This window comes from Thalassophryne amazonica, chromosome 14, assembly GCF_902500255.1.
Source record: "Thalassophryne amazonica chromosome 14, fThaAma1.1, whole genome shotgun sequence".
NCBI classification, from domain to species: Eukaryota; Metazoa; Chordata; class Actinopteri; order Batrachoidiformes; family Batrachoididae; genus Thalassophryne; species Thalassophryne amazonica.
The window spans coordinates 47,719,069-47,741,306 of NC_047116.1; the positions used below are offsets into that span (position 1 = coordinate 47,719,069).

At 39.2% G+C, this 22,238-nt stretch overlaps 1 protein-coding gene across 1 annotated transcript in view; it reads left to right on the forward strand.

The window, feature by feature from the left end:
- col5a2a (collagen, type V, alpha 2a) overlaps nucleotides 1-22,238 on the forward strand; it is a 129,908-nt gene that overhangs the window by 27,062 nt on the left and 80,608 nt on the right. Inside the window, 4 exon segments of the mRNA XM_034186031.1 lie at nucleotides 20,545-20,766; nucleotides 21,610-21,629; nucleotides 21,739-21,771; nucleotides 21,883-21,915. Coding sequence (XP_034041922.1) covers nucleotides 20,545-20,766; nucleotides 21,610-21,629; nucleotides 21,739-21,771; nucleotides 21,883-21,915 — 308 coding nt within the window.

Below are 22,238 nucleotides of genomic sequence, written 5' to 3' on the forward strand. Positions count from 1 at the left end.
TTTGGCACTGTGGATTGTACGCTCTAAAACACAGACCGTGGTTTTGATTTGTTTTTTGTTGTTTTCTTTTCCCCGTTTTTCAAGGCTAACACTAAACAGCTGGAAAACAACTGCATGTTATTTGTTATTACTGTACAATGCTTGTTATCCTCATGAATATTCGAAGGAAAAAGTACAAAAAGTAATGCACAACAATTCCTGCATATCCCAGGTATTCATCAGTCAGCGCTTGGTGATGACATCACCAAAAGCAAGATGGCGGATTGTCCATTTTGAAATAAAAAAAAGCATAAAATTGTTATTCAACGACTAACAACAACAACTAACCCTAACCCAGCTCTTCTAAGCATTGAACATATAATGTGTGTTGCACATGTGCATGGAGACTCAGAGGAATATGTATCATGCTTAACTTTTCTATGATATCATACAAAATTTGCCATAAGAATGCATTTTTTAACATGAGGATGACCACTCTGACGCACCCTCACTGAAAAATCTCAGAGTGAATTTCATTTTATTTTGGCGTAATAGTAGACACTGACTTGTGATTAGAGAGTCATCAGTTTAATTCCCCCAACCAAACAGTTAAATTTGGGTTGGGAGGATGAAAAAAAAGCAGTAGGCAAGCAAGTTCCTTAAAACAGATTTCCCACATGGCGACTCTGTATGGCTCACGGATGACTCAGTTGGGAGTGCCATTATGTCAAACTCCTGGATGCCTCAGCCTGACTTGCGTCAGTTCAGGTGGCTTGGAGTCGGCTTGACACATCTAATTTTCACATCAAGCATCAAGTGTTAGCCCAAGTTGTCCCAAGTTGAGTCCGGACTGTACACAGGACTTGGCCTGGTTTTATTCCAAGCTGCACTATCCTTGCCATTGGTTGTCCCAAAGTGATTGTGGATTGGGCTGAAGAGGTTTTGAAATTGATGGCATTCTGAGAAAAAAAACAAAAAGGCATGTGCCATGTGGTGCTCCAAGATGTCAGTCAGTTTGTTGGCAGTAGAAATGGTACCAAACTCATCCAGGTACAAGAATAGCTTCAGTCTCAACAAAGCCATTGGGTAAATGGGCAGCTCACAGATGTTAGTTTGGATCTGTATGAGTAAATATAGGCTGCCATGAAAAAAGAGAACATTTCTTACATCATAGCTCCCCCAAAATGCGCTCAGATTTTCCTAAAGATATGATGCTGTCATGTGAATAACTTGTATGAATAGTCCATAACAACACTGTAACTGGTAAACTCTGAAGTTGTACCTACGCCCAGTCACAAGTCATTTTGAATACAGCCCTCTGACAGGACAAAATATACAATATGCAAGATTGCAGTTGCTAGCATGTCATATCACATAAACAGTTTTTACAAAAATATTGCTCTACTGAGGAAAAACAAAAATCCAAAACCAGTTGAAGCTAATGACTACACAGTACAAATATCATTCCTTCATACAACTGTTAACTTATCATTCAGACATTGACTGAGTTAGCTAGCAAGCTAATGAACCTATAACCCAGTGCTGAATGTAGGAAGTCTCAGTCTTTGATGTTTTGGACTTTAACATGCTAGCCTAGGAGTTTTTTGGCCATAAAATATATAATTAAGTGGATGTTTCAAGCATAAATATCTGTCTCAACCTTAATGAGCTGTAACCGCAATGCAAACCATATCCCTTACCCTGGCCTTAACTTTAAACCTAACCCTAACTCAGCCTAAAGTATCTACTATGCTTTATCTAACCCTAACTCAGTGTAACTCTGAACCATGGTTTTGATTGAAATGGAAATGTATTTTAACCTAAGGATGAAAAATAAAGCTGAATGAAAGATTACTTGGGTTACTAGTATATTTGCATGTTTAACCCCACTATTACACTAATATTTAACAGCATATATTAACACAAGTCTTAAACGTTCTATTGCCAAAATGTCTACCCATCCTAGTTGCCATATATTGTATAGTGACTGGCCAAGTCAGGTCTCTTGACGTTAGCATGCAGTTGACTTGAAACTGAGCCTGCCTGAGCTTATATTCTTGCAATTAACCAACTAATGTTCATTGTTTGTTGTTGATTTTACTTTAAACCTTACAGTTGTGTCATTAGATACTTTTATATGGTGTTTAACTTCACACTGACAACACATCATTGGAGGCAGGGACTGCAAAATGTCACCACGTCACCAATCTTCTAGACCCGCCCATTTTGCCACATAGGAATTTGTGAAGCCAGTCCCTCGTATCATAGCCTTGTGTGATTTTATATCAGAAAGTTCAATCTCATGATTTTCTACCAAGCTTAAGCCTTTTTTGTCTCAAATGAACTTACAATCAGGTGAATTTACAGTACAAAATGAAGTTGTTTGGTGCACTGACACAAGTTGCAAACTCAGCACTGTGAAATGATATTAGGTTGACCTGTTCGGCTCATCCATCATGTTGACAAGACAAGTCCAGGTGTGTCTACAAAGCCAAGATGAAAGATCACCCTGCTGTTTTTTCTTAAACAAAAGCCTTTAAAAAGAGTACTTACAGTGACAGTCACATATTGGTTAGGAAACTGTACCAACACGGTGATGCTTTTAGTCCTACATTACAATGTATCTACTGTGCTTTAGCTAACCATATCATCTTGCCTCATGTTCCCTGTTCGATGCACCCTAGATAAACTATTTTATGATAACAGTGACATATTTAGATTTTAAAATGCACAGAGTCCAAACACTAGCCTTCATTTTATCTTTTCCATTTCAGTATGCGGAGCATGTTTGTCTGAGTTCCTGTGTGTACAGAATCCACAGTTTATACTTGCACATCTGGCTACGCGCTCAGTTGATGTAAAACACCAGGGTGATATGACCCCTTGTATATGTTAACAATCCCCTCTGGTAAACTGGAAAGTTTGATGTCACTTATTTCATTTTGTTCACTACATTCTCACGTGCACAGGCCACACGTGCACAGTAAAATGTGAAAGTGGAATTGATATTAGACAACTAAATCTATGCTGAGGTGTCATTGCCATACACCCCATAATATTTTGTCCTTAAAGTGCAGCACATTGTTCACATTTAGTAAAGTGTGTCAGTGTTTTATTAACTTGATCATTGTGCAGTGGAGACAGTATGACAGGATATGAGAACCACATGTTTGACGTAAACCAAGGCTTTGATTTCAAATCCACTGCTACATTTGGGAAAGATCTATTGTAATGTTTGGCTCAGTCATTTCACAGTTATTAGTAATTCCACAATAAGTCCTAAGCAAATATATGTTCACCTTTTTCTAATGGATTTATTATACCCCCTGCAATCCAAACTTTTTCTTGAGGCGGGGGGGTCATAGGAATCTCTCTGTTCATTTATCCATCTGTCTATGAGTTTAGTAGGTGCATCTCTTCCTTTCATCCTAAATTAATTCATTCATTTTCTATGCTTGCTTACTACAGTTAAGTGCCATGGGGCAGGGGGCTGGAGACTATGCCAGCATTCACAAGGCAAAGATGTGATACACCCTGGATAGAATGCCAGGGCCCAAAATTCCTAAAATGTTTGGTGGATTTGAGTAAACCTTCACACAGTGGAAGCAGATTGTATAAACATGCACATGAAGAAAAATTATCTTGGTCTAACATCTTGAATGGGAAATATTTTTATACCTAAGTTTTAATTTATTGATGTTGTATCTGAGTTGTTTTTTTTTTGGGGGGGGGGGGGGGGTGTTGTTTTTTGTTTGTTTGTTTTTGTGTTTTTTTGTATTGTCTGTGTCATTTTTGTACTGCTCTGTTGTAGCATTTTTGCCCAAGCCACATTTCCTTCCTTGGACAATAAAGTACATTTAATTGATCGATTGACTGATGTGATATTTTGTGTCTTATTACATTTCAAAGTAATCTGACTCATCTTTGGCAATACGTTTACACTAAAGCCATAAATCTACACTACTTGTGATGTTTTCTGATAAAATAAATGTTCCAACTCCAATAAACTTTACCAAATTAAAATAAACAATTTGTAACAAGAACACCTAGGAACACCTAGGAAACTGACAAACAAGGTGTTTTCAAGCTGCTGTACATGTAACTTCAACCACCTGCTCCTAATTTTCATCATCTATTTGATAATTCCCTCTGACACTTCCAGATATATCCAGCAGGTGGCAGACTGACTGATCATATATTGCATAAGCAAAACAAGCTTGCTTTTTTGATTCATCTGGGACATCAAACTTAACCAGTGTCTCATGGGTTTATCCTCATTATATGTCCTTTTAATTTGGTGAATTACAAGATGATAGCATTATCTGAAAGGGATGGACTCACTTATCTATTAATTTACTCATGTTTGCAATGGCTAGGAATATTGGGGAAACAACCTAGAAGTTTGTCCTGTGTTTAATTTTATTGATTATCACGTGTGATCTGCAAATTTAATCTTCCATTTGCACAAGTTAATTTTCAATTTATTTCAATTTTTCGATTTATTTTCATTTATATAGCGCCAAATCACAAAAAAGTTGCCTCAATGTGCTTCACACAAGTAAGGTCTAACCTTACGAACCCCGAGAGCAAGCACACAGGTAACAGTGGTAAAGAAAAACTCCCTCTGATGAGTTGAGGAAAAAACCTCTAGCAGACCAGACTCAAAGGGCTGAACCTCTGCCTGGGCCATGCTAGCGAAACAATTGAGAAAACAATTTACAAAACCAATATACAGGAAATTTTGCCAGTGCACAAGATGGGAGGGTTGCAGAAGTAGACACCACACCCACCTCAAACAGAGAGAAAAAACAGAATCAGGCATCAGAAAGACAACAAATACAGAAGAAATACTAAGGTGATCGCCGACCACTAGCCCTAAGATTCACTAAAAGCCCCAGACTTTAGATAAAGTTGAGGCCGCAGCCCGTTCCGTTTCCTAGTAAATTAATTTAAAAGGGTAAAAACCATAGTAACATATGTTGCCATTATGCTAGCCATATGAAAGGGAAAATGAGTGCATCTTATGTGTGGACTTGCAAGTCTCTACAGAATCTGACTTTTTTATTGACGCAGGGAGATCATTCTACAGAACAGGGGCACGATAAGAGAAAGCACTGTGACCCGCAGACTTTTTATTCACCCTAGGGACACAAAGCAGTCCTGCACCCTGAGAACACAGAGCCTGGGCCGGTACGTAGGGTTTAATTAGGTCATCTAAGTAGGGAGGTGCCAGTCTGTGAACAATTTTACAGGCTAGTAGCAGAACCTTAAAATCTGATCTCACAGGGACAGGAAGCCAGTGAAGAGATGCCAAAATGGGTATAATGTGGTCAAGCCTTCTGCTTCCTGTCAAACGTCTGGCTGCAGCATTCTGAACCAATTGGAGACCCCTATAGCTGGACTGCGGTAAACCAGAAAATAGAACATTGCAGTAGTCCAGTCTAGAAGAGACAAATGCATGAATCAGCGTCTCAGCATCAGCCATAGACAGGATGGGACGAATGTTCGCTATATTTTGCAGGTGGAAGAAAGCAGCCCTCGTAATATCTCTAATGTGGAGGTCAAAGGACAATGTAGGATCAAAAATTACCCAAAGGTTCCTCACTTTGTCAGTGTGATGCATGACACACGAACCTAGGCTAAGCATTAGCTGGTCAAATTGACGCCTATGTCTCACTGAATCAAGAACCATCATTTCAGTCATATCAGAATTTAAATGCAGGAAATTGCTAGCCATCCATCTTTTCACTGATGCAAGGCAATCTTCTAAGGATTTTATGTGGATGAGATTACCAGCAATTATTTGCATGTGATTACCAGCAGTTATCGACATGTATAACTGAGTATCATCAGTTCAGCAAGTTACTGCTGAACATGAAATATGCAGGTTGAAATTTGACATTTTAGAAAGAAAAATGTGGTTTTGACTCACATTTTATTTTGACAAGTATCACATGTTATATGTGTTCTGCCGTTTGTGTGTCCATTTAACATATAAAAACTGTATCTTCAAAGTTTCTCAGCAAAAGTTCAACATTGTGCATTTTTGGTGCACATTCTGAATGAATTCAACTTTTATTACAATTCATATTTTTTACCCAATATTATTCAGTTAGTTCAAGTTGGTCTTGAAGTGGAACAATGCGTGTTGGATTAAAGTAGTTTTCAAGTAAACATCCAATATTTTGATGGATATGATTCAAAACCAAGACAGCAGACAGCAAAGGAGTCAGTCAGCTGAAAAGTGGGGGTAGACAGTGCAGTTTAGTCGGACCACAATGCTCTCAAGGCTGAACATGCGATGGAAACAGATCACAAATGCAGTTGCTTCCTTAAAGTGAAGCCCAGTGGAGATGGGAGGGAGGCGGGGGCGGGGGGTCTGTTGATGGAAAACCCGAGACATGTAATCAGCAAGCTGCTTATTCATTTTAACTTTCCTGGCCCAAGTTTTGTACCCCTCCCTTAACATACAGTGTTTTGTTTGAGGAAGCCACGGTGATGAGCATGTTCAGACTTGATTGCACTGTCAGATTTCAAGCCCCGTCGACACAATAAAGCAAATCCTGGATGTTTTAGAATATTAAAAATGGGCCACTGTGTGAGCAGTGCATTGAACTTAGTTGCATGTGTGTGTGTTTGTATGTGTGTGTGTGTTGTGTGAGAACAAAATAATGAAAAATAAAAAACAGCTCAACAAATATTCAGCAAACTTGGTGTGAACATTAATTTGATTAAAGTCTCCGGATGATTCATTTTTGGAACAGTTTGGTTAAAAATAGCCCAAAAATCACATTTACGTACTATAAGAGCTCCACTATGTAGTGAGAGACTGATGAGTAAAATATTTGTGATTGATTGGTGTGACATCATGATGAAGTCACAAAAACCCAAAATATGAAATCATGCACAGTAAAAACAAACAACAAAACTCAAATTGTCTCCCAACAGATTGTCTATCTTTTTGCCGCAAAAACAAAAAATCTGATACCCAAATGGGGCCTGACCCGGGTGTAATTTGTGATAAAAGTAGTGTTGCAGAACTTTGTGACATCAGGATAATTCATGATCCACATCGAGTCCATCCATTCATTTTCTATACTCCTACCAAGGGTCAGAGGGGCCTGGAGCCTATCCGGGCAGTCATAGGGTGTGAGGTGGGTTACACCCTGGACAGGACGCTAGTAATGTGAATAATCAAATTTAACTGGTCCAGATCAGAGTAATCTTGTGTAAAACCAGTTGAAAGTGGGTAATCAGGTGGTATGGCGGCTTAATTGGTTAGCACTGTTACCGCACAGCAAGAAGGCCATGAGGTCCATTCCAGCCTGTCTGTGTGGTTTTCCTCCAGGCACTTGCGTTTCATCCCACTATCAAAACATGTTTATTTAGTGTCTGTTCCTGTCTCTGCCCCTGACCAACACAGCATCTCCACATCTGGAGTTTTTTTTTTTGTTTTCACTTTTGATACTCTGTGTGCTTCTTACCCTGTGTACTGCTATACAATGCTACTAGAACCTCAATTTCCCTGAGGGAGTCTGCCTACGGGATCAGTAAAGTTCTATTGAATCTAATCTGTAATCTATTCTAACTGTAATCAGGATGGGTTAAATGCAGAGGACACATTCTGTTGTATGTATGTACAATAAAGGCCCTTCTTCTTGATATAGAGTTAAAAGAAGACAGTTTTGACATTTTAACAAAGGCCCTCACTTTTTGGAAAAGTGAAGGAAAACCACATAAATTGTGTCCACTCATAGGTAAGCGGCATAAGCTAGTTGGTGATGCAAAGCTTGACTGTTATTTTAAAAAAAATCAGGCTGAAGTTCCTCAATTTTTAAATCAGAACAGAAATAGGGGACAAAAATCAGCAATCGTGGACCGCCCCTACTCGACTATGTGTGGTCCCTCAATACTCACTGCATGTATTACTGTAATGTATTCTCATGGTGCATTTAGTTTGATTTTGTGCATATTCCTGTGCATTTCTGCATGTATGCACAAAATGATTCACATTTAATATTCAGAAGCACATGCTTATGGTTTGGTTAGAGTTAGAATAACAATAACAACAATAAGTAAAAGATGACTTACCACATTTTTTCAGTGTCAGATGATCCGCCATCTTGCTTTCAGTGACATCATCAACAACTCGTAGGGAAAATATGTAGGATATGTACACATTTGACTCATAAATATGTAAAAATATGTATTATTTTTTCTGTTTTTCCATGATTAAGCTGATTGCTGATTGATTAAGTATATATAATTACCTCCGCCAAGGAGGTTATGTTTTCGGTCGAGTTTGTTTGTTTGTCTGTCTGTTGTCAGCAGGATAACTAAAAAAGTTTTGAACGGATTTTGATTAAATTTTGTGGAGTGGTTGGAAATGACAAGAGGAACAAGTTATTAAATTTTAGTGGTGATTTGGATCACGATCCGGATCCAGGCATTTTTTTAAAGGATTCTTCACCATTGCGGGATAGGGGGAATTTTGACATTCTAGCTTCTAACTCCACAAAAACAAGGCAGAAAGGCTTGAAAAAAAATTAGGGTGTAACACAGTCAAATGTTCTATCAAACAACAAAGTTTGGTGATGATCCGGATCTGGTGATCCAGAATATGCAAAAATATAGGGAAAATAGAAAATGTGTCAGTGTGAGGTGACAAATGAAGCTAGAGTTGCACAACTAACACCAAATTGTAGCTGAATCTGTACTGATTCAGTAAGGTGTCATCAGATTTGATGTAGCTTCAAATGTTAAGGAGCCAGAGCCAGAAGAAAACCGCCATTACCGATATTATTTTATCAATATCAATATTATTATTTTTATTTTATTATTTTATTTATTGATATTATCATTATTTATGCAATAACCTTTGAACTAATAAAGACATAAAAGTGATTCCAAGTTCGAGTGGTATGTTTTCATGGTCAAGGATGTCAAATATAAAGGAAAGAAAAGTGTATGTATCATAGTTTTGGTTGTAACACTGAATTGTTGAATAGATCACTGTGCCAAGGAGGGAATCTCTTTAGGGTCAGTGACCCTATGGCCTTGTGTAGCACATGCAACACTTAAAAAATAGTTCTATTTCAGAATTTACTGCTATTTAGTTAGATAAGTGTTTCATAAATGTTAAAAAATTCATATATTTGCAGTTTAGTTGAATAATAAATTGAATTTTGTCTCTTATTTGTTTTTGTCTATAAGCACATGCAAAATCAATATCAGTGCTCGGATGACAGTAGCTTCTGGGAAAGGTGCAAGTTTCAATAAACTATGATGCCAAGCGCTAAGGATACATGCTATCCAGTCACAGCAGATGAAACGTTTTTTACTAGCAATCATCATTGTTAGACTTTTTTAGGTTCAGTGATTCCACGGCGTGTAGATGTTATGGCGTCAGTGACCCCATGGCCTTGGTGGAGGTTTGCACTCTCTGAGTGCTTCTAGTTTATAATATAAATGTCACTCAGTGTCCAGAACCAGCAGGGTATGCATCAACCCTCTGAAGTCTTTTGAAGAAATTAAAACAAAGTCGATATTGTGAGGAAGAATCACAGAGAGGTTGATTTACTTTAAACATTTTGTTGATGAATAAGCCAAGTGATGCCTTTGCATTTGAGTCATTACCACTCAGGCTTTTTTTCTGATGTGATAAAGGCCTTGGCTGCTATTTGTTGTGTGAGAAAAAAGCTCTCATGGGCTGCTTTCTCAGTAAACCAATCAAAGCTGGGGCTGAAGGTCCATTACAGAGGTAAGATTTATGTCAGCTATGACACCAACAGTTTTAAAGCAGAAAAGCACAGCTGCCTCAAACCACCCATCAACAGCTGTAACTCATCTGCATCTGGAGTAAAAATCAGGCCGCCATCCTTGCGGTATTGGCTCCATCAGTTGGGGCAAGTTGGTGTCACTGCTACAAAGTTTGTTTGGCACGAGGGTGGAAATAAGGAGGTGGTGGACATTGTCGTTTTGAAAAAATTATTGTGAGGCAATCAGTTCAGGCAATTAGACCTTGTTGGGGTGGGATTTATTTATTTTTTTTCATTTCTAACTAAAGGGAACAGGATCCAGCTTTAAATGACTCAGTGTTTCCATAAGGTCATTTTCTAACCCCTCAACCTCTGGCTGCTGCTGCAGATTCTATCCAAACACAGTGTGTGTTATGAGTATTAGCCAAGGAAAATCCATAAACTACCCCCCCCCCCTTTTTTTCTTTTTTTTTTGTTCCTTCTTCACATCTGCCAACTCCATTACATTTGCACCAATCCATCAGTGGCTTTCCCAGGTTTTTCCTCACGGCTAAGTTCAGGATGTGTGCAATACCCCAAGAGATAGTGTTGGCTTCATCGTTATCTGGCTGACAGCTGGTAAGTGCGTGGATATACCCGTGAGTCATGTTGAAGAGCTCCAGACTCCATGTTTTAAACCAGGAAATGGAGCCGTCTGCCATCTTAGCTGACTAGTGGAAAATCCACATCAAGTCGTCACCATCAGAAGGCAGCATGCCTTTTAACCATTGTCATGATTAAACTACACATTTATGGCGTCTGTGGAAAAGTGTGGAACCTGCAGTGAATTAGCTGAGAGAAGGGGGAAAAGTGAACGTCCCCACTCCTCGTCCCCCGGTGTTGCGGTCAGGGTTGTAAGACCATTCTGCTAACCACACTTCTCTTCCAGTACATTTCAAACTTTCCCGACATGCAGGTTTTCAAATTTCTAAAACCACAGCAGGAAAACTCCCTTTCCAAAGATGTGGCCAACAACTCGACCAGACATCCCCGGTGTGCTGCTTCGTGTCTCAACGCTGGACGGAGCTTGTGTAGCTCATGTAAGGATAGTGTGATTTAGATTTTCCAACAGTGTTTAACATGAAAAAGAACAATGTGAAAAACAACCCAACAATCTGGAGAACTTCGAATAGTTTTATGTTGACAGATAAGACTTTACTTTTGTACCACAAAGCATTTTTATTATCAATTAGCTAATAGGTGTTGCTTGAATAACTCCAATGCATCTAATGATCCGTTGGCCCATTAGAGGGTGGAAATCCATATATGTGTAGTGGGATGAAGGTCCTGGGTCAAAATCCCAGATTGTGGCCGGGATCGAACCCCAGACAGCTCACACGAAAGACCGTTATTCTACCAGGTCAGCCAAAGGGGAATTCCCCGTTAGCCAAACTAGCGGGAATGTCTTTTCAATCAGGATCCGGGACCTTCATCCCGCTACATATGCCCAGTGTGTAGAAATTGAGTCTGATAAATTGCGCTCATCCTCCAGTAGGGTTGAGAAATTTTAACTAAATTGCAAATACATGATGCCAATTCAGTTTGTTTATACAGCATCAAATCAAAGCCGATATCACCCAAAGACAATGCGCATACGTAAGGTTTAAACCTTACCCACCCCGTGTGTATGTTGACAACCATTTGCACATTCATTTCTGTGGAGGTCTCTGTGATGTCCAGTGATTTTGCAAAGCTCCTCCTTCCATTTTCTTTTCTTTTCTTCTCTTTTTTAATGCTGAATTTTCCTCAGATATGTATTCCAGCGGATTTCAAAGAGACTGTATGCGCAATGGGCCAAGAAGCTCATATCTTTGGAAAGCTTAGAAGCTCACACCTTCAATTCAGTTGCTTTACTGTTGCTATTCAAATGGTGTAGTTGAGCAGCTAAAAAGAAAGAAGTTTAGCAACTTCAATGCATTGTGAATATGAGCTATGATTTGCAGCTTTAACTGACAAATGTGTCACCTCTTGTTTTAGTCTCTAGCGTTTCATTCAGAGGGGGCCAGTGTTCATCTTCATTGTTTTTAATAAATGTCGCCTCTGTCTTTTATCTTCAATCATCATGTTGTTACCTCTATCTTTTTTGGAATATTAACCATTAAATGTTACAGTAATAATATCAAAATAGTTTAAGTATTAAAAAACCAAAGATAAAAAATGTAAGTTAAAAAAAATGTTATTTTATGTTGGGCACCCCTATGAAATGCTAGTGGCAACTGGCAACCCCATTGTTGCCACTAGCTTTTGTCTAAACAATAGGGGGCTGTGGCTTTAGTTTGAAGCTTGTCAGCCCTCTGGGGTCCCCAAATGGCCTGAGACTCCATGCAAGCCCTGCTTGTTAGCAAGTGGTTTACTTTGAACACTAGATGACAAATTGTGTATATTGCAGACATTATACATAAGTATGTGGAAGTGAGGTGTCAGGCATTATTTTTTTATTATTTTCTGTATTTATTCATATGATAGGAAGAACCCTCAAGCATTGCCTCCAGTAAAACATCACAATGATTGGGGCAGGGGGAGAGAGGGGTTGTATTTTGACAATACATTTTTTTTCACACTCAGCTCATGACGGCAACATCTCCATCCAACTGCAGACAGGAGAGCTGTTCTTGATACCTGGGATTGTAATTTTCTGTGCATTACAGGAAAATTGGACACCAAGTTATGGATTGAGCAACACAGTATCTCCCTGTGGGACGTTTGGACAGAGCACGCTTGGAGTGCCCGCACCATTTTTTGTTACACTATGTAAAGGTTTTTGCCATCAAGTACTTTTGATAAAATGAGGTGGCTGAGAAACTAAAGTTTGAGTAATAATGATGTTTGTGTTGAGCTTTTAACAAACCATAGACTAAACTCTGTTTAAAACCAAGACATCTGACTGAGAGAAGAGTGGAGATAAAGATGTCTGTTGGGTTTCTTAATTTCATTTTTAAGACCTTCGTCAGTGTCAGGTTTGCAAGAGTATTTCTATACCATCACTAGTCAGTGAATGCTCTGAGGACATGTTCTTAATGAGATTCTTGCTTGACCACATGCCAGATGGTTTGCATGTTGTGTCCAGTTCCGCCTTTTTCTGTTTCAAGGTAAGAAAATGAAGGCATACACTATGAAAGAAGTCAGTTACAAACGAAATGTTCCAGCTAACACGTTCTCTGTTGCACAGTGATGATCAGATGTGTCAGGGTCCTCAGAATTAAGTTTGAGACTTGCTCTGGAAGAGAGTGTGGAGTCAGGAAGTCACTGGACAGAGCTGGTTGGCGACGCCGATATCTTTACAAGAGAAGGAATGTCCAGGTCTTTAGGGTCAAATGGACTGCATTTATATAGCACTTTTCCATCTGCATCAGATGCACAAAGCCCTTTACAAATAATGCCTCACATTCACCCCAGTGTGAGGGTGCTGCCATACAAGGCACCCACTACACACCGGGACTCTAACCCAGGCTCACTAACCCCTTGGCTATTTTCCCTGCCAAAAGGGGATTAAAGGCCTTGCCCAAGGGCCCTTAGTGATTTTCCAGTATCATATATTATATGTGTGTTGGGATTTGAACCAAGGATCTTCTGGTCTCAAGCCCAACCCCTTAACCACTAGACAATCACCTCCCGGTACTGCCTCTCTTACTGGGTGGTTTTTAGACTTGGATGCTAGCCAGTAATGACTGAATGTCTTGTCTTCAGAGGATCCTTGGGTACCACTGGAACAAATCTGTGTCAAACAATCCTGTACTTATTGAGAATAATAATGAGGAGTATTACTTGCTACAGCATTTTCTCTATGTGGCACGTTTCTCCAGCACCAGGTGCCTTAAGGACCCCAGTGGCTAGAGAAGGCCAAGACGACAGTAATATTTCATCAAGCTGCAGCAGATACATTGCTTAATTTGAGAGGTGTGGATGGGCCGACTGCCTGCCAACACCCAGGCCAGTTCCATAGTGTGGTGGATATGTCAACCAGTGTATGCTCCCACACCTGTGTGATGATGTGTAATGTGATTATGTTCGCATGCCTCCTGTGATTGCCGAGGGCCGATCACCCATCATCAGCAATCAGAAAAACATTGACCATTGGTGTTTTATAGCCACTAAAATGTTGACACAAATGTATCTTTTTTTTGTATTGCACACCATTTGCACTTGCAGTCTTTCCATTACCAGCTGAACGTAGTGATGTTTTAGTATGTGCATTTGTGCTTGAACTTGAAGGTTTGAAGAAACACCCTTCAAATCTTTTCCAAGATGAGTGTCTATAAAATGCATTCACCCTCTTAGGCTTGTTCATGTTTCCATTATTACTTGACATCACACTGAAAACCAACATCAGACTTCTTTGTATGTTGATAATTAAAATGCTCTTTAATCTCAAACTGAAAACAAATAGGAACAACATGAAGGTCTGCAGTCTCTGATTGCACTTTTTTCTTTCTATTTAGGTGTGAGGTATGAGGTATTACCACATCAGACGTACCAATATGTACATGTTTAGCAGGGTAGAGTTACATTTTGTATGCCATCCAAGAATTAAATTATCTTTAGAGGAATGTTAGAGGTCCCAGAGTTCTCATGTTACGGCAAGTTAAAATGTAATTCATCACCCACATCATCCTTCTTATCATTCCATTAGTTATGTTTGATCTTATACTGAGTATATCTCACTTCTGTTATATTTAACAAAGAGGATACTTTCGCTTAACATATATAAATTGATAACCTGGAGATCAGAATTGTTAAAGTAAGTCCCTTAGGCTGCTCCCTTGTTTTCACTCAGGGTCACCATAGCAGGTCCGAGGTGGACCTGGATGTTGATTTGGCACAAGTTTTACACTTTATGTGGTGTAATGGGCAGGGCTGGGGTTTGAATCAGGAACCTACTGTAGTACTGTATTATTACATTTTAAAAATTTCAGGGTTAAATTAGATTTACTGTATTTTGTTGTACCCTGCCTCATGCCTTGACTGCTAGGATAGGCTCCAGCATCCATGACCTGATTTTGGATAAGCGGTTGAAGATGTGTCAAAAGTTTAGAGGAGGATTGTCTACAGACTGAGCACAGTGGACTGTCATGTTTATTGCAAGTCTGACTTGTAAATTCATTTAGAACGAGCTATAAAACTAGTGTGTTTAAACATGATTTTATCTGAAAAATGTTAGAACTTCCTCGCTGAGTTACATAAGGACTCCATCAGACTGAACGGTGCTGTTCTTGGACTTTTTCCAGGAAGTGATTGTCTTTGAGAAACATCTGGACTGTACAGTGAGGTGAAATTCTGTTTTTTTTTCTCCACAGTTTTTCTCCATCTCTTGTCCTTGCTGTAGCCTGTCATAAAACAAAGCAGAACTATCTGAACCTCCATCAGTAGTTGAGCTTCTGTCTGCACATTGATGTTCCCTGCAGCTTATAAACCTGATTTACCTGCTGTGTAAAGCTCAGAGCTGCCATCTGCTGTTTTATATCAGGAACAGGTCCAACCTCCAGAGGTAGATCACTGCATTTTGTGCAGATTTGGGATCAGACTTTATCATTCTGTGTGTGTGAGTGGAGCCTTTTCTTTAAAAGTCAAATGTGAAACATCACTTGTTCTTACAATCAGCCTGTGTCTGCCTTGCCATATATATATATATATATATATATATATATATCTCATAGAAAATTAAACCATGCTGTAATTTGTTGTTGATATTTTAATTATTGTTGTTAATATTTATGAACCTGTATAGTAGATGAGGCGTCATGAGCCCAATTATTTTCTGTATTTTTTCTATGTGTATATTTTAACATACATCTCAAACTATATTCATTAAACCTTCCAAACCACCATGTAGACAGAATGAATTTTGGAAGGAACATTTGCTTCACATGTGCTTACAGGATTTCTCCTTTGAGCTCAACTCGGGTTTTTCAGTTGTTGCTGCTGGAGGAAATGATGTCATGTCTAAGAGCTGGAGATTTTGCAACCGTCCCATTAAAAAATAAATAATTCAATAAATAGACTACAAATGTTGTGCTTATAAGGGTTTTCTCCACTCAGAATTTGTGTGGAGCACATTGTGAATTCATGATTCATAGTCCACACCAAAACGTTTAGCACAGTACGTGTCAAGTGTGTTGTGACATTCCTGTGTGGAAAAATGATTGTTTTAGTTGTTGCTTTTTCATTTCTTTGCATAGTTTAGCTGGAATTTCCTTTTGTGTGCAGCAGAAATTATCGCTTATTAGGGGATTACCTGGAGATTCCCATTACTTTCTATGGACACGATACTCAACGGCTCGCCAAATGGGGGCCGATAATGTAATTATCCACTTACTACTTTGGTATGTAGTATCATGGCACAAAGTGATTGTACCCTGTTCAGTAGCAGCACCCACCTCAACGCAGACCTCTAAAACAAAATAATCCAAGATGGCGTAATACACTCCCAGGCATCTGCATTTCTCTAAAAATTGAATATGTTTGGCATTTTCTCTTGTATTTTGTGAAGCTTAACAAGAAATAAACTCTTTTAAATATAAAAACCCTGTTTATGTAGCCAGATAATACTTGTGAGGTGTATACAAGACATCTTACAGAGACAGTAAGAGGACTAGCTCTATGCTAGCAATACAGAAACATGGTGACTCATGTTGTACTGAAACAAATCAATCAAACTTTGATTCCACTGTTGGATAATATCTGTCCTAATTCCTTATTTAATGTTAGTTATCAAGTATTTTCCTTTGTTATAAGTTTGGAAGTTTCTGAGACCTGGTTTAAAGTTTAAACATGAGTTAAGTTTCACTTCCATCATGCATGTGCAAGTTTCAGATACAGGGAGGGCTCACCCTAGCTGTGAGAGCCAGTAACATATAGAGTAAACCACACCCACTGTAACGCCCACATTGTATAAAAGTGTTGTGCTTGTTATGTGCGTGGTCTTTCACAAGGTGGACGCCGTCTGTGAAGACCCCGGCCCGGTTTCAACGTGACATTCAGTAAATTCAAAATGAGGAATACGAGGTCTATTAGAAAAGTGTCCGACCTTATTATTTTTTTCAAAAACCATATGGATTTGAATCACGTGTGATTGCGTCAGCCAAGCTTGAACCTTCGTGCGCATGCGTGAGTTTTTTCACGCCTGTCGGTTGCATCATTCGCCTGTGAGCAGGCTTTGAGTGAGGAGTGGTCCACCCCTCTCGTTGTTTTTTTCATTGTTTAGGAATGGCTCAGAGACTGCCGCTTTGCTTGATCAAAATTTTTTCAGAAACTGTGAGGGACATCAAAGTGGACACCATTTGAGAAATTCAGATGATGGTGATGGTGCAAAGCAACGCCGTGATGAAGCCTCACAGGACATGTTCTGGCATGTCCAGGCACATCCACAATATCTCGGATAATCACTCGATGGAAAAACCACCGACAGCTGTCTGAACGCCATCTCAAAGCCGTCCTGTGAGACCAAAATGGAGGTGGTTTTGTCTTGCTCCAGTAGCGAATCCATCGTGACACGCGAAGCCTCCGCTCGGCTTTCCATGACAAAATCTCTTGTTAAAGGTGAAATCTGCCGGAAAATGGTTGATGTCCAGCTCTTGTGATAACCAGAGAAATTGCACACGATGGTCACGGATCCAGACAGCCATCCGTTTAGAAATTAAATGGTCGCTCAGCCTGTCGATGGCGGCTTCGGAGCGCAGCGCACCACCAGTCGCTCTGGGCCGTCCTTAAAGCGACAGTAACACTCCATAATCTCTTTGAAGCCCATAACATTTTCACCAAAACCCATCTGAATTTCTCGAATGGTGTCCACTTTGATGTCCCTCACAGATTCTGAAAAAATTTTGATCAAGCAAAGCGGCAGTCTCTGAGCCATTCCTAAACAATGAAAAAAATGACGAGAGGGGTGGACCACTCCTCACTCAAAGCCTGCTCACAGGCGAATGATGCAACCGATAGGCGTGAAAAAACTCACGCATGCGCACGAAGGTTCAAGCTTGGCTGAAGCAATCACATGTGATTCAAATCCATATGGTTTTTGAAAAAAATAATAAGGTCGGATACTTTTCTAATAGACCTCGTACATCGATGTGGTTCTTGGTAAGGGGCAGTAACTACACAAAGAACTGGGAGAAATTACACCATCAACCAGTGAAGCACTGAGGAAAAGCTCATGGTGACAGTGTTGGGTTTCCCCATCTTTTATAATCTGTTATTAAACATTCCACACAGTAATGCCAAGTAGCCACAAGCTGGCTACACCTTGGGAACACCTATCAAGCAACAAATGGCAACTACACTGTTGAATTAGCAACAAATGTTTGTCATCTTTTTCGCACTATATCCAAGCCACCACTACTAGTGAGGTTAATCCAAATACAGCAACTAATTCTTCCACTGTTGATTGTGAGGTTGAAGTTGTGTGCATGTTTCTGTTTCCCCTCAAGTTTTTTTTTTTTTTTACATCAGTAATGTTAAAAGCTAAGCTAACATGTTGCAGTGACGCAGCTAGCGAGAAATCATATGACTGTGAGTTGTCCCCAATTTCATTGTAACCCCCCCCCCCCGTACAATGACAATAAAGACTATTCTGTTTTATTCTATTCTATTATTGCCAGATACAGCTTCCATTCCAAAAGCTTTTCAAAAACTACCTTCATCCCACAAAATTCAAAATCGTCCAATCTGGCAACATTACTATGGTGAAAACAAAGGCTTAAATACTGTTTAATGTCAAATTGCACATCACTAAAACAATTGTGATATTATTGCAAACAATATATCTTCCACAGCTCTTCCTTGAGCCCTCCAAAATCATGTGATTGCATAATTAATATAGTTCTGCTTTCTTGCCCAGTAGTTATTGAAAGCATATAACACAAGCTGTAGTTTGTTCTGTATTACTAATTTTTGCTGTTTTAATATGCAGCTCTTTTGCAGCAGAGTTGTTAAGTTAGTTGTGGGTCTGTGCATTTCGTTTTGTGCCTGTTTCTTCTTAATTGAATGGTGAAAGTAGATGCCCACCCCACTGAGTCTGGTCTGCTGGGGGTTTCTTCCTGTTAAAAAGGGAGTTTTCTGACAGTGTGTTTGCTCTTGTTGTAAAGTAAAGATTTTACTCTTTGTGTTTTGTGCTTTGAGATGTCTAGTGTTTTGGCACTGTATAAAAAAGGAGGCATCCTCTGGTGGTAATTTGTATCACGGCATCCACTGGGCTGGGTGTTGGCTTGCGTTTTGTAGAAAAAATTCTGAAATATTGACTGAAGCATGATTTTTGTGTTCTGATATTGTAACTGGAAATAAAAAGTGACAGCTGTATTGCTGACCTAATCATGCTACCACAATGGGATTTTGGTAAACAAAAAATTGGCAAGTCTGCATTGAAAATTTAAAACAGAAAGGTTTATAATTGATGTAGACCAAATGTTGATGTTTGTTTCCACATTTGTTTGTTGTGGTTAATTAGTTACAATAGATGTATGAAAAATTGTCAGCTGACTGACTAAAAAACAACAACAACTGTGGCTTGCTGGTAATAATAAATGATAATAATCAATGCTCTGACTTAATGGGCAGGTTTGGGCAGTAGTGTGCCATGAAAGACCAAGACAGTGCAGCTTTTCCTTGCAACCGAACTCCTCAGCACATGGTTTTCAAATTAAACTTCAAGTCCCAATTATTTGTAAAATCATTTGGTGTGGTCATCAGTAGCAAGGACACCCTGCAATTCCTTGGCCCTTATTGACCACCCCTGCAGGATCCTGATGAAACCTGATCATGCTCAAATTTGAGCTCTTCCAAGATACAATCATTTAGGATCCCCACTTGAAATTTGATGAAAATCCAATAAAATGTGATTAAGTTATGTGTACACATATCAGTACTCTGTTTGAGGAACTGGATGGTCCTTCGAGGGTCTTGGTGAAATCCAGTCATGCTCAAGTTTGAGCATGTCCAAGATACAATCATTTTAGACAGGGCTGAGCCAGGTAAAAAACATATTGAATTTTCTGATAGACTGCATGATCCGATTTGCAAAATACTGGCGGAAATGGATTCCTTGACCATAAAAAACCCATGGATAGACACCAGAAGTGTAGTCCTTCTAGAATGGGAGATATGATACTTTGAAGTTTAGGGGACCGCGTCCGGCGGCCATCCTGGGTTTGCATAATGGAAACGCATGGTTATGATTTTTAAGCCTTTTCTTTGTCATAACTCACCAAATCATGCCAAAAACAGATCTTTAGACAAGTTCCTCCCACTTAGGTCCAACTTTATGTATCTTGGCAGCCATCTGGATTTTTGGTGGCCATCTTGGATTCTGGACAAATTTCAAGATGGCACAAAATCTTATTTTGATTAGTATGGTCTGAAGTACCAGAATCCGTTGAGAAAACCTTGACAGGAAAAAATGGCAGTTTTTTCCTGGCTCAGCCCTGTCTATTTAGAATGTCCAACTCAAATTCAATAAAAAAATCAGATGTGTTCTGTTCAAGTTATCATGTGCCCAAGAAAGTGCCCCTGTCATATTGACACACTGGAGTGCATCTCTTTACCCCCTTCTAGACTTACAACCGACAGGGAATAATACATTAAATTTAAACCTTGGGATTTTATGGATTTCTTGAGATTCCTTTTGTTATGACAATACCCTGGCTTTTGTGTGTTTCTTACACCTCCTCTCAAGGATGCACAGCATGTCAAAGCTCTTCTCAAGGGTGTTACTCTGCTTTTGTCTTTCATCTAATCTGCACGAAGCCAATAATGCAATCTCAATCACTTTGTGTTACAGGAGATGATCTGAGCTGCACGGTGGATGGACAGCAGTACACCAACAGGGATATCTGGAAGCCAGAGCCATGCCGGATCTGTGTTTGTGACAATGGTAACGTCCTCTGTGATGAAATCCAATGTGAGGAGCTGACTAACTGTGAGAAGATGACCATCCCAGAGGGAGAGTGCTGTCCTATCTGTAAGACTGAGACACCCAGCAGGCGTGGCGAGACCACGTTTGGTGAGCACCTCTTGCACGTACATCTTAAACCACTCACATGTGCTCAGCAATAACCTCTTTATATTGTAGCTGCAAGAAGCTATCTGGCAAACACAGTGGCCAAGATTAAATAAATGGGCCTCACCCACACATTTATTTACTGTGTTATGCAAATAAATAAAAATACTTTGTAGGCCTTAAAATGAGAGTAATAAATAACATTATTAAGATAAATTCCTGTGTAAAAACATGGGAAAGATTTCACTAAGAGGGACTCCACTCAAGGGCAAAGTCATCTATAATACTGAGAGGAGCATGACTTATGACTTTGTCCGTGCAGTGGCGGCTCCATCTAATTTCTTGGTGGGGCAAGCTGATTATTTAGTTGATGATATGCTATACACAACAAAATATGCTTTGTTAAAATACATTTCTAGTGCATGCTCCATAAATGGGCAGCATGTAGTTAGCTTTTTATTATTATTATTATTATTATTATTATTATTATTTAACCAGGTTAGTCCCATTGAGATCTCTTTTGCAAGGGAGACATGGGCAATTATGAAGTTTCCAATTCACCTAACCTCCATGCCATTTAAATGTGGGGGAACCTGGATCACCCGGAGAAAACACACACAAAGATGGGGAGAACATGCAAACATCTGTGTGGGCATACATTTACTGACCTGTAAATTTATACCAGAATAAACACAATGGATCAAACTGATTTTTTTATTTTTTCCACAATTCACTTATAGTGATTTGAAAGCTATTTTGGTGAGGATTAACATGTCTGACACATCATTTTTGTAGTTAAAGCAACACATTATAATAATGTGATCTATTTTTTCCTCCAAACATTAGGTGGTGGTAGAATCTACAAAGTAAGCAACATTCATTCATCTCAAGTATTTTGCCATATGTTCGCTGGTGTGACCACCACATATGCACATGCTGTCAATTTAAAATATGTTTTTGGTTGTGTTTATGCAGGGTCAGAAAGGAGAGCCTGGAGATGTTCCCATTGTAAGAGCTTAGTGATTGTGAAATTCTTAATCGTATCTAAAATATAATGCAAAAAAAAAGAGACTGTTTAAATGCATGATCTAATATCTGGGTCTGGTGACATCCCTGCAGATAACTGGCATTAGAGGACGGCCCGGACCTATGGTGAGTTATTTGTTTTACAAGTTATTCTAGAAAGAGGTTTTTGTGGTATACCATCTATTGATGAGTCTAAACCTACTGGCCTTTTAAAATCAAACAATTGTAGTTATTATACTTAATAAAAATATGAATGCAGCTCTTACATTTTGGCTCCCATTTTTCATGAGTTGAAGTAAAGGTTTGGAGACTCCTCTGCACACAAGGTTTATTTTCTTCAAATTTTGTTGACAAATTTGTTAAAAATCATTTCAGTGAGCACTTTGTCTTTGCCACTTTATCCACCTGGCTGGGCTGGCAAATGAAGATGCTGATTAAACAGCATGATT